Below are 14,596 nucleotides of genomic sequence, written 5' to 3'. Positions count from 1 at the left end.
AAAAACTGAAGTTACTTATCTATATTTTTTATAAATGTTTGATAAACATTTAGTTGTTTAAAAGTAACTGTCCTCCTGATGGATATTTATCACCTTTTCATATTTGCATAAAGTCACCTCTAATCAGTTTGATATTTTGTACAAACTACCAGATGGCATTTGTTGCATGTCTGCAACACATCCATTTATCCAAGCAAAAAAAAAAAAAAAAAATCATTTATTTCTTCTTAGTAACTCAATATAAATGACTACTAAAATTAGACATTAGCAGTGTCCATTATGATAAGAAAAAATGTAAGCATATACTTAAGTATTCATATGAATAACCCAACAAGAGCACTTCTGCAGTTGGACAGTCTCACATCATTGTGGTACTTAGTAATCATCTCTGCATGTTTTCTCTCTGAAACATTGTTCTATTGCTGAGCTATAACAAACAAACCATGTATGGCTGATTATGCCACTGCACTAACAATTACAAGTTGGCCCTTTTCCATTTTGTTTGTTAAAATCTTCATTAGTCATGTGGAAAGCTACTAAGCCATACAGAATCTAAAAATGCTACAAAAACGTATGCAAGTGTTTAGGAGTGAAAATAAACCATTTCAGAATTTGTTTCTTAACCATAGGACTATAATGCATATTAAATGACAGAATTAAATTAAGAAGAAAGCAGTCTCCTACAAGTAAGTAATGACTTACTTGTGAGTACAAGTAGTATGCAAACACCTTAGCCATGAATCCACGGATAGTGATGGCAAAAAATTACCAGCATAACTTCATTTTATCTTTACTTTTTGAAGTCTTTAAAGTAAGTATTCTATCATTTTAATGTGCTTTGTACAAGTTTTAGACATATTTACAATATAGTCTGTCTAGTAGAGTTATACCAGTTACAAATTTACTACAAAAACAGCATCACATTAACACTTAAAAAAAAAAAAAAAAAAAAAAAAAAAAAAAAAAGGAACAGAACTCACTTCATTGAAATATTAGTGATAACAAGTAAATCACTGATCAGAAACCCAAGGGTACTCATGTGAATAAGGGTAAAGTTGGTTCTGCAGTGCAAGAAGGAACACCAGTATCTAGATACAGCTACTGCTGCACAAAAATGAATTAGCAATTCTCAAGGCTAAAAGACCCCTGCAGCTAATAATTTTTAAACAGCACAGGAAAAAAAAAAAAAACAAAAAAAAACACCTCTGGGGGGTACAGCAGGTGGAACAGTGGAATGCAGCATATGCATTCTATTAAATTAAAATATTATGAAAGGAAGAAAAGCTATGTGGTAAAATCTTAATTTTGAATACCCTAAGGTGAAAAGGGTTATGTAAATTGAATGTTGCCAGTCCCAAATTTTGGGACAGCCTTGTGGCTCTCTGGGACATGGTACTATGCTGTTTTATATAGTTGACCAGCTCCCTTAGAAAGTTACATAGCTACCAAGGCCTAAAGAAAAATAAAAATAAATAAAATAGCACCTCCAATCAGCATGAGATACTTAGAGTAATGCTAATAACTTGCAAGGCACAGCACAAATTATGACCTCTCAGATGCCTTGGTAATGTCAAGTCACAGTGAATAAGGAGCCATATATAAGGTAACAGTATAGCTGCGAAAAGCAACCACAAACATAAAAGAATTAGGATGTGTTGACAAGAGGAACTCGAGTTTAAAGTATTTCCCCACAGCCCACACTGGGGGAAACCCACTCCTTGTAGTTCTGTAAATACTCAGCATGTTTTCACTACGGCGTCCATTAGTGATATTTATACACAGTGATGACCTCATTCTCTAGCACAGTGAATGAACATGAGAGGAAAAAAATAAAATATTTTGGTTTTGTATTTATCAGCATTTGAGCTCATTTAAATACTACTTGAATAACAATTATCTTTCTCAGCTGAGCAGAGCATCAGGTTGGCAGACTGTGCTTCACTTCTTCTCAAAGTGACAATTAACCTTGATATCAGTCTGCAAAGTGCTCTATACTGGCAGCTGAATAGAATTATCATTATCATATAAATCATAAAGATTCTACTGAAAATGAGATAGCTGTCATCCCTCAGCTATTTGTGTTCAGCAAGGAGCAAAGCAAGTTGTTGCAGAACAATTTAGAAATGCGTCATCCTAAAGCCCTCACACCGTGGGCTTCTGAGGCTGTGTTTGTGGCTACCTGAAAATGTATGCCATACATGTATGCCTAAACACTCACAGTTAATATACATTATTAATTAAGTATCTCTCAGGGAGGTTTGTAATGCAGTAGGTCATTATACTTGAATCATGAATTTAAATCTGATTTACAATACAGTAATTCCAGACCCAAATGAGATTTTCAAGTTGATAATGTGATGCCTATCTGCTAGACGGTTTCCCATCCCAACGATAGCGTTGATCACCTGATCTTTTTGTTCAGAACTACAGCTTACAAATCAGAAGACCTATAATTCAGTTAATGCCAGATCAGACTGTGGAGGGTATACCCAGACAGACAGATTACAGTAGCTGTGTTCACAACAGCCCGTTGCGATGCCACATTACATAGATGCTTCTTCCCTTCTAGGCACCCCAGACATGGAAGGAAGGAAGAAAATTGAGTCATCCTCTCTAAAAATTTCCCACCTTCAAACTTGCAATGACAAGGGACTGTGAAAATGTTTACAGCCATTTTTGATATGACATTTCATTTCTGTAACGTGCGCACTGTGTGTCAAAGTGTTTTACTGCTCTCACTGCTCTCACTGCTACCGGCAGGACATCCCTGTGAATAAGATATGGCAGTGAAGCAAGCTCTCTTTCACAAATATGTTATAGACAGGTCTTATTTTATTTGCAACAGAACACAAATAATTAAGACAAATAGCTAATTGGGGGCCAAGTGGGTGTTGGTGTTCATTTTTTTTGAATTATTTTTTTTTCCCCTCCCCCCTAGAGATAGCTACTATCTTTGAGCCAAATTACAGCAGACCTTATCCAAAAACCTCAGCAAAAAGAGAAGCAAGATGAAGAACATGCTCTTTGTACCTTCGGCACAAAGTGACCCCAGGAGATCATTTTCTACAAGCAATGTTGCAGATTAGGTGCAAGCAGGTGTGTTGTTGACCCAGCCAAAGTCACTCCTCCTGGGTAGGAGATAACAGTGCCCACACTCCCACAAAGAATTGTGAATGAGCAAGCCAGGATGTTTCCTACAATGCTTGCTGCAGAAAAGTGAACTTACCCCAGTATAACATGGATCAATGCTAATTCCTGTCCAATAGTCAGAGGCCAGACATGCTTCTATAAAGCAATTCCATCAAGAACACCACTTGTTTCAAGCTACCCAGCAAAATCTGAAATAAGGGGAACAGTCCATTTTCACACTGGAGACTTCAGCAAAATTTCTGTGCAATGATTAAGTCCAGTTAACTCCAGCCAATGGCTTAACCTGGAAACTTTAGCCAATCCCACCTAGGATTTCTGTTACTACACCAACTAGTGCTGCATTAACCGTAATAATTCTGAAACCAGCTTTCCTGTGAAGCCATTCTGACTGAAAGCCCCACATTTGAAACTGTTTTTTTTTTTTTTTAACCCTAGCCTAAATACCACAGCCATGAGCCTAACAACCAGTTATTTATAATCATGAGATCTGAAATTCTGTGCTAGGCAGACATCTAATATTTAATTCATAAACTTCTCTGAAATTAAATACATTACTCGCATGCTATCCATCCAATTTTGAAGAAATATAACATGCTTCATTTTATAGGTAATATATTTATTTATCTTATGTAGGCTACCCAAGGTACCAAATAATGAGTGCACAGCATTTTAAGGTCTCTGGATCACTCCTATGGTAAAGCAGGACTCACAAATCTCTCTTTTGCTCAGTAGTATAAAGTCCTAGACACTGCCTTCTTACTTGTTAGCAGACTAATCACAAGTTAGTGTAATAAAACATTTATTTTGTCATTTTTGAATTAGAACATAGTAAAACGTAAAATAAATCTATTTTGTTACTGCATGTTTTTATGCATTACCCATGTAATTATGACAAATGTATTAAATACAGCCCTGGTATCATAGGGAAAAAAAAGAATTTTCTTTGGCAGTTTTAAAATTATAATAAGAAGGATTATCACCTTTCTTAGATTCAGAATGTAGATTTTCAGTGGTCATTACTGTTCATAATTTCCCAACAAAAGTTAAGTTGCATATCATCTAATCTTGAAGATATAAAAAGCCCTTCTGTTATAAAAGTGGACCTATACTAAAAGGAATGCAATAATTTCAGAAGAATGAATTTTTTGGCTATTTCTCCATTGAACTATATCATCATTTTCAGATAAACAAAATTCTGTATGAAGAGAGACTACTGGATTTTATATAAGAAGACCAGCTACGTTCAGGCAATTCAAAACAAATGCTTTTAAAAGCTATAAATTTCATAAAAGCCATACTAAGGTCCAGGTTTCATAACTGTTATGCCAAGCTTTAAACTTAAATAATAAACATGAAAGAGGTAAGCTCTAAATTGTCAGCTGTGTCAGGTGTTTACTCAAAGAGTAATTGACGTAACAGTGGACAGCCTATTCTTCAAATATAACTCAATCTCCTAAATTAGGTACAAACCCTTCTATTTTAGTCTTAGCTAGAGAATCACCATCTCAGCCTCCACAATGTTTACAGCATTAAAAGGCTACAAACATCAAAAAAAGTATATTATCACTCACCTATGGCCTTCTCGAGGCACTGTATGCATCTCAAGTTAATAAAGGCCACATAAATACAGCTTTTGTGCACAGCAGACAGTAAATCATGTATTTAATTACATATTTCTCTGTAAAAAACAGAAACAGTTGGCTCTCTGCTATTTTTGTTAACATTAATCAGAGGAAACTTCAGATTCTGGCATAAATTTGACTATCATATAAAAGGTAATATTTAAAATACATAATGCCTTACCACACAAACACGAGCTGCCATATGTGAGGCGCTGCTAAGCATGGTTTCTATTAAGCCGATACACAGTAACTGGCTTCTTTCCAAGCAACATGGAAGTGTTTAAAAAACCCTGTTTAATCCAATTCCACAGCTTTGAAACAAAAATAAATTAAAGTGCTGCAAGAACTGTTAAAATGAAAAATTAAAGGCATGTAAATAAGTGAAAAAATAAATTGTCAGAGAAAAGGAAAACAAAGATTACTTCAAGTAGATATCTTAATTGTAATTAGCAACATTTGGCATGCGTTATGATATGATTCAAAGCTGTAGCCAATTAGATACCCCAAAAAGCTTGTAAGAAAGCTGCAAATGTGTAACTACAGCATAAATAAGTTTTATTGCACACTAAGAAAACAGCACCCAGATCAATTTCATAGTTTGTTTCCAAAAGGCTGTAAAGCATGCTCTGTTATTAGTTCATGACTTTTTATTCTTAAACTACAGCTTGCCTTCTAGGAGATTTTGGAAAACTATTTCATTAGACTATTAATTGTTAAATCTGTAAACATTTAGCGTATATCAAGAATAAAAGACAAATTACAGCATTGCCTTAGACTGTCATGCCTATGTAAAAATAAACAAACAAACAAAACAAGCGAACAGATGAAAGAATAAAGTATGTAAGTTAACAGCTGTTAAAAAGCTGCAGAATCTTGGTGTTGAAACAGAAAAAAAAATATTTAGTTATTTATTTATTAAGATTCCCAAGGGAAAAAAAAATATTTTTTCTTTGGCAGACATAAAAGATACACAATGGCATTCAGGAAATAACAAATTTTTTACATGCCTTTTTGAAGTTTTCTTAAAAAGGAAATATTTTTACACTATTACTTTAAAAATCAGAATTCAAATTCTGATCAAATGTGGGCGTACTGAACTCAACAGCATTCGGCGCTTCTGAGATTGTGCCATTTATTTAAGGAAACAAATACTTCATTATCAGCAATGCTGTCAGTCCTAACCAACAGACAAAGTACCTTCCATTTCCCCCATTTATTCAATAATGAGTAATTTACTAAAGGGTAATGAGTTGCTAATAAAAGCATGTTTCTTACATGATTATTATGAAATGTAAGTAACTGCTTGTTCAGTGCAACAATACTTACTACAGTCACTTTCAAATAACTCTGCTCTATCAAATTTCTGCAAAGAAATTGACTCTTATGTGTTTTTCATACAAAACACTACATTACACTTAGATAAAAAATTGAAAAAAAGCACCACAGAAATAGCTAACCGAATTTAATACTATAATATAATATAGCCACTAATATAACTACTTCTTTACGAAGTCTCCTAACAACAAGGCAAAGTCTCAGCCAACATGGTTTTGTTTCCCTTGCTGGCAAGCTATGACTGTTTATTTGACACACTTATTTTAGGTTTTGGTGGGGAGACGTTGTTTTTTGGTGTTTTATGATGGCTGTATTGAAGAGATTACAAAAACATATGCATACAATATCATTTTTATGTTATAAACCACATTCAGGATGGCAGGAAACGTTTTTCTTCAGGTAAATAAAAAAGGCCAAAGGAAATGTCTATGGAAGGTAGTCTGAAAAATTCTGCACCAGAAAGCATTGGAGGACTGCCCTTGTTATACTTCCTAACAGGGTAGCTTACAAAGACAAGCTGAACCAGATATAAACCCACTGGAAGAAAAATATCTCTGTTCAGAATTTTCTGCACCATAAATATTAGAGTGTTTTTTTGTTTTACTTTATTTGACCCTTGACAGAATCATCCATTCCACCTTCCCAATACTTGGCTTTAAACTAGACCTTTAACTATCTAGTACACTAAGCACACTACAAATGTCAAAGATCCATGGATCCTTTCGCGTCCCTATAAACTCCGTTCTGGGCACTTGCATGCCTTTTTCTGCTTCAAGGAATGGGCAATCGTCATGACCCCTCATTACATCTAAATCTCCACCCATACTTCTGGCTCAGCTGTTCCAGGGAATAAGTTATGACATTCCCTTGTTCTTCCAAATGTACACTAACACAATGCTTGCTGAACTATTTTCATTCTTTGCTAATAGCTTTCTCTTCTCTTTTCCTTCTAGGAAAGAAGGGGTCACCTTTAGAAAACTGGCAGAATTGGCAGGAATAATACAGTGGTATTGTTACACCGGGAGGTACCCATGGGTGCTGTCAGCCTGTTCCTTGTTTTGTCATGGGTGAGTGAAGTTGCTGGTTCTGGCAAGCAGCCAGTGGCAGGATCCCTTTACTGCTCCCCCCCTCCGCCGCCCCTCCTTTCTCCCCAGTGGTCTTCGTTAAGAGTGCTGAGGCTTCTAGCCACCAATGCCTGTAACGGATCCTGCAGCTTCTGAGGGCTGCATCTAGCCAATCCTAAAATCGCCCCCTCTACAGCATCCAGAAAATGACTCAAGTGGAGGTTCAAGCTTTAGTTTATTAAATTAAAAAAATATGTAATTTGTTTCTTTGCTATCTTACACCTATGAAAGGGAAGGGCAGTGGCCAGCACAGTGCTGTCTAGTACTTTTTCATCTCAAACATACATTTTCCAAGATATCAGATCACTAAGAAACATCAGCTATATTTTAGATACTTAAGTACACTGCATCTTGACAACATGGAAAACCCACAAAAAGAAACATGCATGCATTATTTTTAATAACAGATGCTTCAAGAACAATACTCCATCAAAAGGTCATTTCAACAGTCAAAACCAGATTTTTTTTTAAAACATGTTTTAGTAGAGCTGCATATTTCAGACCTTAAGGCACAACTGACACTTTCCTGCATTGTCCTAAAAGAAAATAGCAAAAGGAATTAAAAGATTTTATAGTAAAATGTAACTTGACCCTTTTCATCCAAGGTACTTCAAGATATCATGGTAATAAAACCAAAGTAATAGTTATAAAAAAACAGGCGTGCAAACTCAAGTGATAAAATATAATATAGTTGCTATTATAAAATAGAATCCCAGCACAATTATCAATTTACTTGTTCTTAGGACATGCTCCTTGCTGCTTTTGAGGCAGAAAGGGAATCAACATTAAAAAATAAAGCAGTTGCAATGTGCACTCAAAAAGGTTTTACATTCATTCTTTTACCCTCAAATGAATGTTGATACCTCACAGATTTAAAACAACGGGATCCTGAGCATTAACATCACCGCTCTGAGGCTCATCTTTTTGATGAATTCTTGCTATTTGCTATAAATTCTGAAGAGGTCCAGCCAGGAGAAGTTATATATAGTTTTGTGTCACACTTTCTCTAAAAGGTTATAGAAAATTAACTTCAGATCAAAGTAAGCCTACATAGGCAGAAGGTAAACTCCACGGGTAATGTAACATAACAGGAAGAAAGCCCAGATTCATGCCAAGGAAGCTGGAAATGCTTGTGAAGAAAAATGTTCAAAGAAAGCATTCCTTATTCCAGTTTTCATCTTGCTCACACATTAGCATCACATGCATCACAGTCATGTGCCTATGGCAACAAACTGATGCATCCTTAACGAAAACAATCAAAGTCGCTGAGAGCAGTTTATTTTAAAATAGAGATATAAGCTGCTACATCTTGAAAGATTTTTTTTTTTCCCTACTTGAATTTGGCACTCAGGTTCTCCTTCAGTGAAACCCCTACCAGAAGAAACTGATGTCATGAGCACAAGGTCTAAAATAAAACAAACAAAACCAAATCAAAAAACAGTAAGACATCTATTTGCTCACACTGTAAAGCAATGCAGGCATCCATGATTAAAATGGGTGTATGCACATGGGGAAAAAGGGAAGATCACCTTGAACAAGAGGTAAGGAAGAAGAATTGGGTATGCCAGGGTAGCATGACAGATAGTGACCATACCTGCTGCTCTAACCCCTTGCAATTCTATCACTCTGCATTGGGGAGTAATACTGACAAGTCCTTTCCCTCTGGTCTTCCTATGAAATCGTGCTAACATTTGTTTTCTGCTCCTGACACGTGCTATCTCCTTAGCTTTAAAGTACTACGAGGCAAGAGCTTAAACAAATGGCCCCAAGAGAAGAACTTAGATCGACAGGATTCATGTAATCCCTTAGAGTTGTGAAGATCATGGCCTCACCATTTTAACAAAAACAGAGCCAGAGCAATATTGAATAGGAATGTCAGCCTTAATGTAGTCATTAATAGCACAAGAGGCATCCATGAGGCACACTGACCTCTCCCCCTAAACCAAGTCAAATAATTTTCCCGCTCCACTTGACTCCTCTCTGCATCACCCCAAGAAGAATTGCATTTTAGCAATCTTTTCAGTGTGATTGGCTTTCAGAACTGAAATACGAGGGTCAGATATGTTGGTTGTTTGTCAGTTTTGCAGACAGCATAAGAAGCAATGAATTAATGTAATGATTCCAAACGAATAGAAGAGATAAAGCTACATGCAGGGTGTTAAATTGATTATTTTGGAATGTGTATCAGTCAATTTGTCCACTATGCTACACAGCTGCTTAAAGTCTATTTCTGAGCCTCAAGCATCACCCATATTGCTACAGGGAAAAAGAAATAAAATGAATACACATAAAAGGAATTGCAGTAAATACACAGAAAAGAGGACAGTGACACCTATTGCAGAGGACATCAAAAGAAAACACAAGGAGGAAGATGGGGAACAACAATGACTTAATAGGAAAATTCTGAGCAGTTGCTCCAAATGTTGTCCACAGAGAGCTGCTATTTGCTTTATGCTGGCTCTCCTTGTTTCCAGCTGTTAAGTTCAGATTGAAAGAAGCTAAAAATACATGAAATGCTTTCCAGATATTATTTTCCCATGTAACCAATTGGTATTAGTTGCCACAGAGATGTTCTTTTGCCAGCAAGAAGGGAAATAGTATACTATGCTGACAATAGGTGTATTCTGAAATCTGCTGTCTTTGACAAGATGCTGTTCAAAATATAGGAAAGACTTAAAAGGCATTATTTTAGCTACAGGAATTCCCAACTAGTCCCATATTCCAGCAGTGCAACATATGAAAATGATACTGAAAGATTAGGGTTTTGTTTGTTTGTTTTATCACCTGTGAGAAAAGTTGTACTTTGTATTACTCTGAGGTAGGAGATGCACAACATTTTTAGCAATGAAGTTGTGGTGTTTCAGTGAGAAGAAAAAAAAAAAAAAAAAAAAAAAGAGCAGGCTGCAAAATCTCTACAATTTAGCTATATTGTTTCCTGACAAACTAAAATGTCACAATGCTGCTGACTTAAAATACAAACATACCTGGTTAGCATTCATGACTCTCCTTGACAGTAAATTAATCTCTGAACAAAAAAAAAGGGGGGACAGGGACATACCAGAAAACATCCAGTTCTTTCTCTAAAATGGGATGTATAACAGACTTTATTTTACATGCCTTCCTCTGAAAATAGCAATGATTACACCGCTCAACTCCCACACACCCCCTGACCTGACTTTCTGACACCTAGTACATTATATATTCTCAGTCCTGGGGAATGATCCAAAGATTGTCAATAGGACTCCTTTTATTGCCAGAACACAAACTACAGCATACAAAATACATTACCGAGGTAAACAGGCAACCCTGACTTCATCTAAGATTAAATCCTCTTTTAAAGAGGAATGTGATAGATTTGTCCTTTTTTGTTTGTTTGTTTTTAAATGAAATCTGAAATCCACAGCTTTCCATAGTTTTGGAAAAAGATGCTGCAAGTCGCAGCAGTGATAATCTGCCAACTACAAAGCACATGTGCAAGCAAGACTTCTTTTTTGTTTTTTGTCTTTCAGGCAAACAAGATTATATCTCCTATTCTTTTTGTGGGGATGAGGCGGGGGAAGTGTTAACATTGCAGCTGACGCAGAAGTGGAAGCTGCAACTCCCTTGGAGCTTGTATCGACTCTGTAGCCTACCATGCCATTAAGAGATGCTACTGTACTACAGAAATTGTTCCATTTTCTTTTTTTCTTCCCAGAAAGAGACAAACATGAAGGTTTGGTTTGCTGCAGTTAATTGAAAGTCTTGCAGCATATCTCACGATATTCCACCCAAGTTCCAATTCAGCACAGTATCCTGAGTATCAAAAGTTCCTAAAAATCTGCTTAGATAGCATTTGTGAATTGTGACGTTTTCCTTCGTATCTGGTGACATTTAGTTTGGAGCTTTATCAGATTGCTATTGCCCAAGCATGATTTATTTTTATATATAAAATTCCCCACTGAAATAGAAAAGGACACATAGTGAAGGTTAGGCTGGAATTGCAACCATTTCAAGCAGCCTTAATTTGTAAGGAACTTATTTTTATGAAATGTAACTTCTTAACTGTAAAGATACCACCACTTATAACAATTACCTAACTTTTACTAAAAACAAAAAAGTATGTGTCAATACTTTAGGGTAAGAGATACTCTATTACAGCTTGGCTTTCTTCATTATGCTAAAGAACCACGTCTGGCTGATGTATTTATTTTGTAATGTTTAACTATAATAGAAAATAGATGAAGTTCAAATGAAAACACTGTTTAGACTGTGTCAACAGAGCATAAAACTAAATGAAGTAATTCTGAATCGACTATAAAACATATTTGTTAATAGTAAAGTTACTAATGGTTATCTATCAGGATCACAGCAGACACTAAGATAGATGCAATTTTTTGGTTTTGCAAAACAGCATCATGCAGTGCATTTCATTGCTATTTTATCATTAGTGTAAATAATTCAAAAACAAAGCAAAACAGGAAATCTGCAGCTAACTTTTTTTTTTTTTAATTGCAAGTCACCAAAGGGCTTTCCACTAAAACCGCCAATGCTCAGTTTACATTTGCTAGCAAAAGAAAAGCAAACAACAGTATTTTGTATACTGAAACAACCGCTTTGTTACAAAGGGAAGGATTCAGAAAACTAGAACAAATGCTACTGCTGTAAAAACTAAGTCTTCTAGACTCAGTTCAAAGACATACACATTCTTCCACAACAGACTACAGTTTTATATTCATCTCAGCAAATCAATCTACTAATAGGCATCAGTCATCAACACATAAGTAAAGGCCTGCCGTTTGAAACAGCTTTGAAGTGATTGGACTTGCACACAGTCGTAAGTATGACAGAACAGCTTAGCTATTAAAATGTTTCATCTAGCAAAGAACTGTTCATCCTAATTGACTGAAATACTCTTTGAATGCTATTATTGCAAGGATACTTTGCTATGCAGTGTTTTAGTACATAGCCACTTGACTTACATCTTGAGACCCAGCACAACCACATCAAATCTTGTTAGAATGTTTTCTCACACATGCATTTATCAAGAGACCAAAACAATAAAGCCAACTGTCATTTTTACTACCAGTTGCTTAGTTAATTCAATACTGAAATGTACTGGGATTCATTACAAAAGCTGCGTGCAATCAGACATTTCAATCAATCTTGCCTTTTGCCGCGCCTATACAACAAACGTGAGCGACCACATCAGCTGGAGTCAGCCGGCAGGACAGGATGGAGCTGCTCACCTGCTCCGTGCCTGACTGCTCGGTGCCAGCAGTACCACTGCATAGCTCCACCAAGCAGAGCTGAGCAGCCCTGGTGCATGCCCTGCATGGACCACATCTCAAGTTGATGGGCAAGAAGCCCCAGACATACATCTGAAAACAACCACACACCACCCCAGCTGCAAAGCAATGAGGTTTTCTAGGCCTGCCTCATTAATCCTCTCAAAGCAGATTTTAAAAATGCTTTAAGTAAATACCTCACAAAACTATTTTTTTTTTAAAAGAAAAGCAGTAATTATTAGGAAGCATATGTGATGATAGCCTCCATTTCAGGAAGTTTTCACTATCATAATTGATCACCAGAAACGCAGTCAGAAGATTAATAATAGTTTGCGCTTGTAGCATTTTTCCTTCTCCATTATATTCACAGTGTGTTAACAATTTGCAAGAAAAAGGAATCAAATACACCAGTAACTGCCACCAAAATTATATTTTACAGAAAAAAAAAAAAATGCTGTCAATTTAATACCTCCAATAAGTGATTATTTGATTTTTACCTTGTATCTATCAACACATCATACATTTCATTAGTTTTTACCATTACTTTTGTTACCAGGAAGTATGCCACATCAGTTCTTTGTATGTAGGCAAACACGTTATCTGTCATCTTTTATTCCCAAACTGCTCATTACCATAAAGGAGTGGATACAGTTACCCCAGTCCTCTATGTATTTTCCACAATTCCACATATTCCATTTCCATATTCCAAGTTAAAAAAAAAATCCATGTGAACTTACCTACAGTTGGGAGGAGGGTCTAATGTAATTTCTGCAAGTTCTTTCTGAATTCTTGAGAGGGAGGGAAAAAAAAAAAAAAAAAGACATCAGGGCTTTATTTTTGCAAAATATTTCATTCAACTTCATAAGCATTTCTACAGCAATTAATAATAATAATTCTTAACATTTCTAATGGAAAGCTGATGCTATAAGTTTTCATGAAACTGCTTAAGATCAAGGTGCTAAAAAACAATTTTTATTTTTTTTTTTTTAAATGAGCACCCAAATATCAGATGAGTTATTCCATGCACAGCCATCTACAAAACCCTGCTTTTCCTACAGGTCAGGGTTCTCAGCTCTCATACACCTTACTTCTCCATCTACCCTCTGTCCATATGCCTCACAGCTCTCTGCCTGCTCTCCAGAATATTTAGCTTGATATCTCTTGTGCAGTTGAGTGTTCCCTTCTGTTTTTTTCCCTTCTGTCAGTACAACATTGTTGCCTGTCATCCTCACCCCTGCTCTGACATACAGAGCCTGGCCCAGCCTTCTCCATAGCCTCCTTGCAGGTGTCATGGGGCTGCTACGAAGCCCCCCTGCTGCTGAACGTGCTCCGTTTCTTTGTACTAGGAAGCCCAAAACTGGAAAGGTTACTGCAGATGCAGCCTAATGAGCGGTGAGTAAAGGCGAGTGATTGATTCCCTCTACCTACTGACTGTGCTCCAGTTAACGCAGCCCAGGGTGCTGTTGAATTTCCTGAGTCCCCTGTCAACCCATCCTGCCTAGGTCCCTCCGAGCAGCAGCCCTACCCTCGCGCATATCAACTGCTCCCCCAGTTCACCATCATCCCCTAACTAAGAGCATGTGCTCAGCCACATCCTCCTGGCTACCAATACAGGCCTGAGGCTGGACTGGCCTAGTGCAGGCCGACACAGCGGTGCTCACTTGTTACTGGCAGCCTGCTGGAGATCCTCTTCCAGTCACTGCAATGCAGTTCTTATGGATTTCTGGGTACTACAAGGCTTATATTACCATGCCAAGCCCTTGAATTCTTAATCTGCACCACATCTGGCGATATGGCTCCTTTTCTTTATACCAGCATCTCCATGCAAGTCAGTATCTCCCACTTTATAGAAATGCAAGCGTACATGGTAGGAGTTCACTGAGCTCCCAAAGAAGCTTGTAGGAGTTTACATTTGCCAAAGATTTGCCAGAGTGCCATATGCAGGACTGCCGTGGCCACTCTCCCTATGAACTATACCCCAAGGCCTTTTTTATAGGCTGCTATTTCTGGGCAAAAGCACAAACATTTAGAAGTAGAAGGAGGAAGGAAACGAAAGACAGTATTCCCTCCATATTTTCTTCTCCCTTACTCCTGCTCAAGA

General features: G+C 36.8%; 1 protein-coding gene across 1 annotated transcript in view; it reads right to left on the bottom strand.

The window, feature by feature from the left end:
* LOC116485802 (ubiquitin-conjugating enzyme E2 E2) overlaps positions 1-14,596 on the bottom strand; it is a 210,595-nt gene that overhangs the window by 185,146 nt on the left and 10,853 nt on the right. Inside the window, exon 3 of the mRNA XM_032181444.1 lies at positions 13,233-13,283. Coding sequence (XP_032037335.1) covers positions 13,233-13,283 — 51 coding nt within the window. The remainder of the gene's footprint in view (positions 1-13,232; positions 13,284-14,596) is intronic.

Source organism: Aythya fuligula, chromosome 2, assembly GCF_009819795.1.
Source record: "Aythya fuligula isolate bAytFul2 chromosome 2, bAytFul2.pri, whole genome shotgun sequence".
Lineage (NCBI taxonomy): Eukaryota > Metazoa > Chordata > Aves > Anseriformes > Anatidae > Aythya > Aythya fuligula.
Note: the sequence above shows the minus strand (reverse complement) of the source record. Positions and strands in the feature narration are given on the sequence as shown.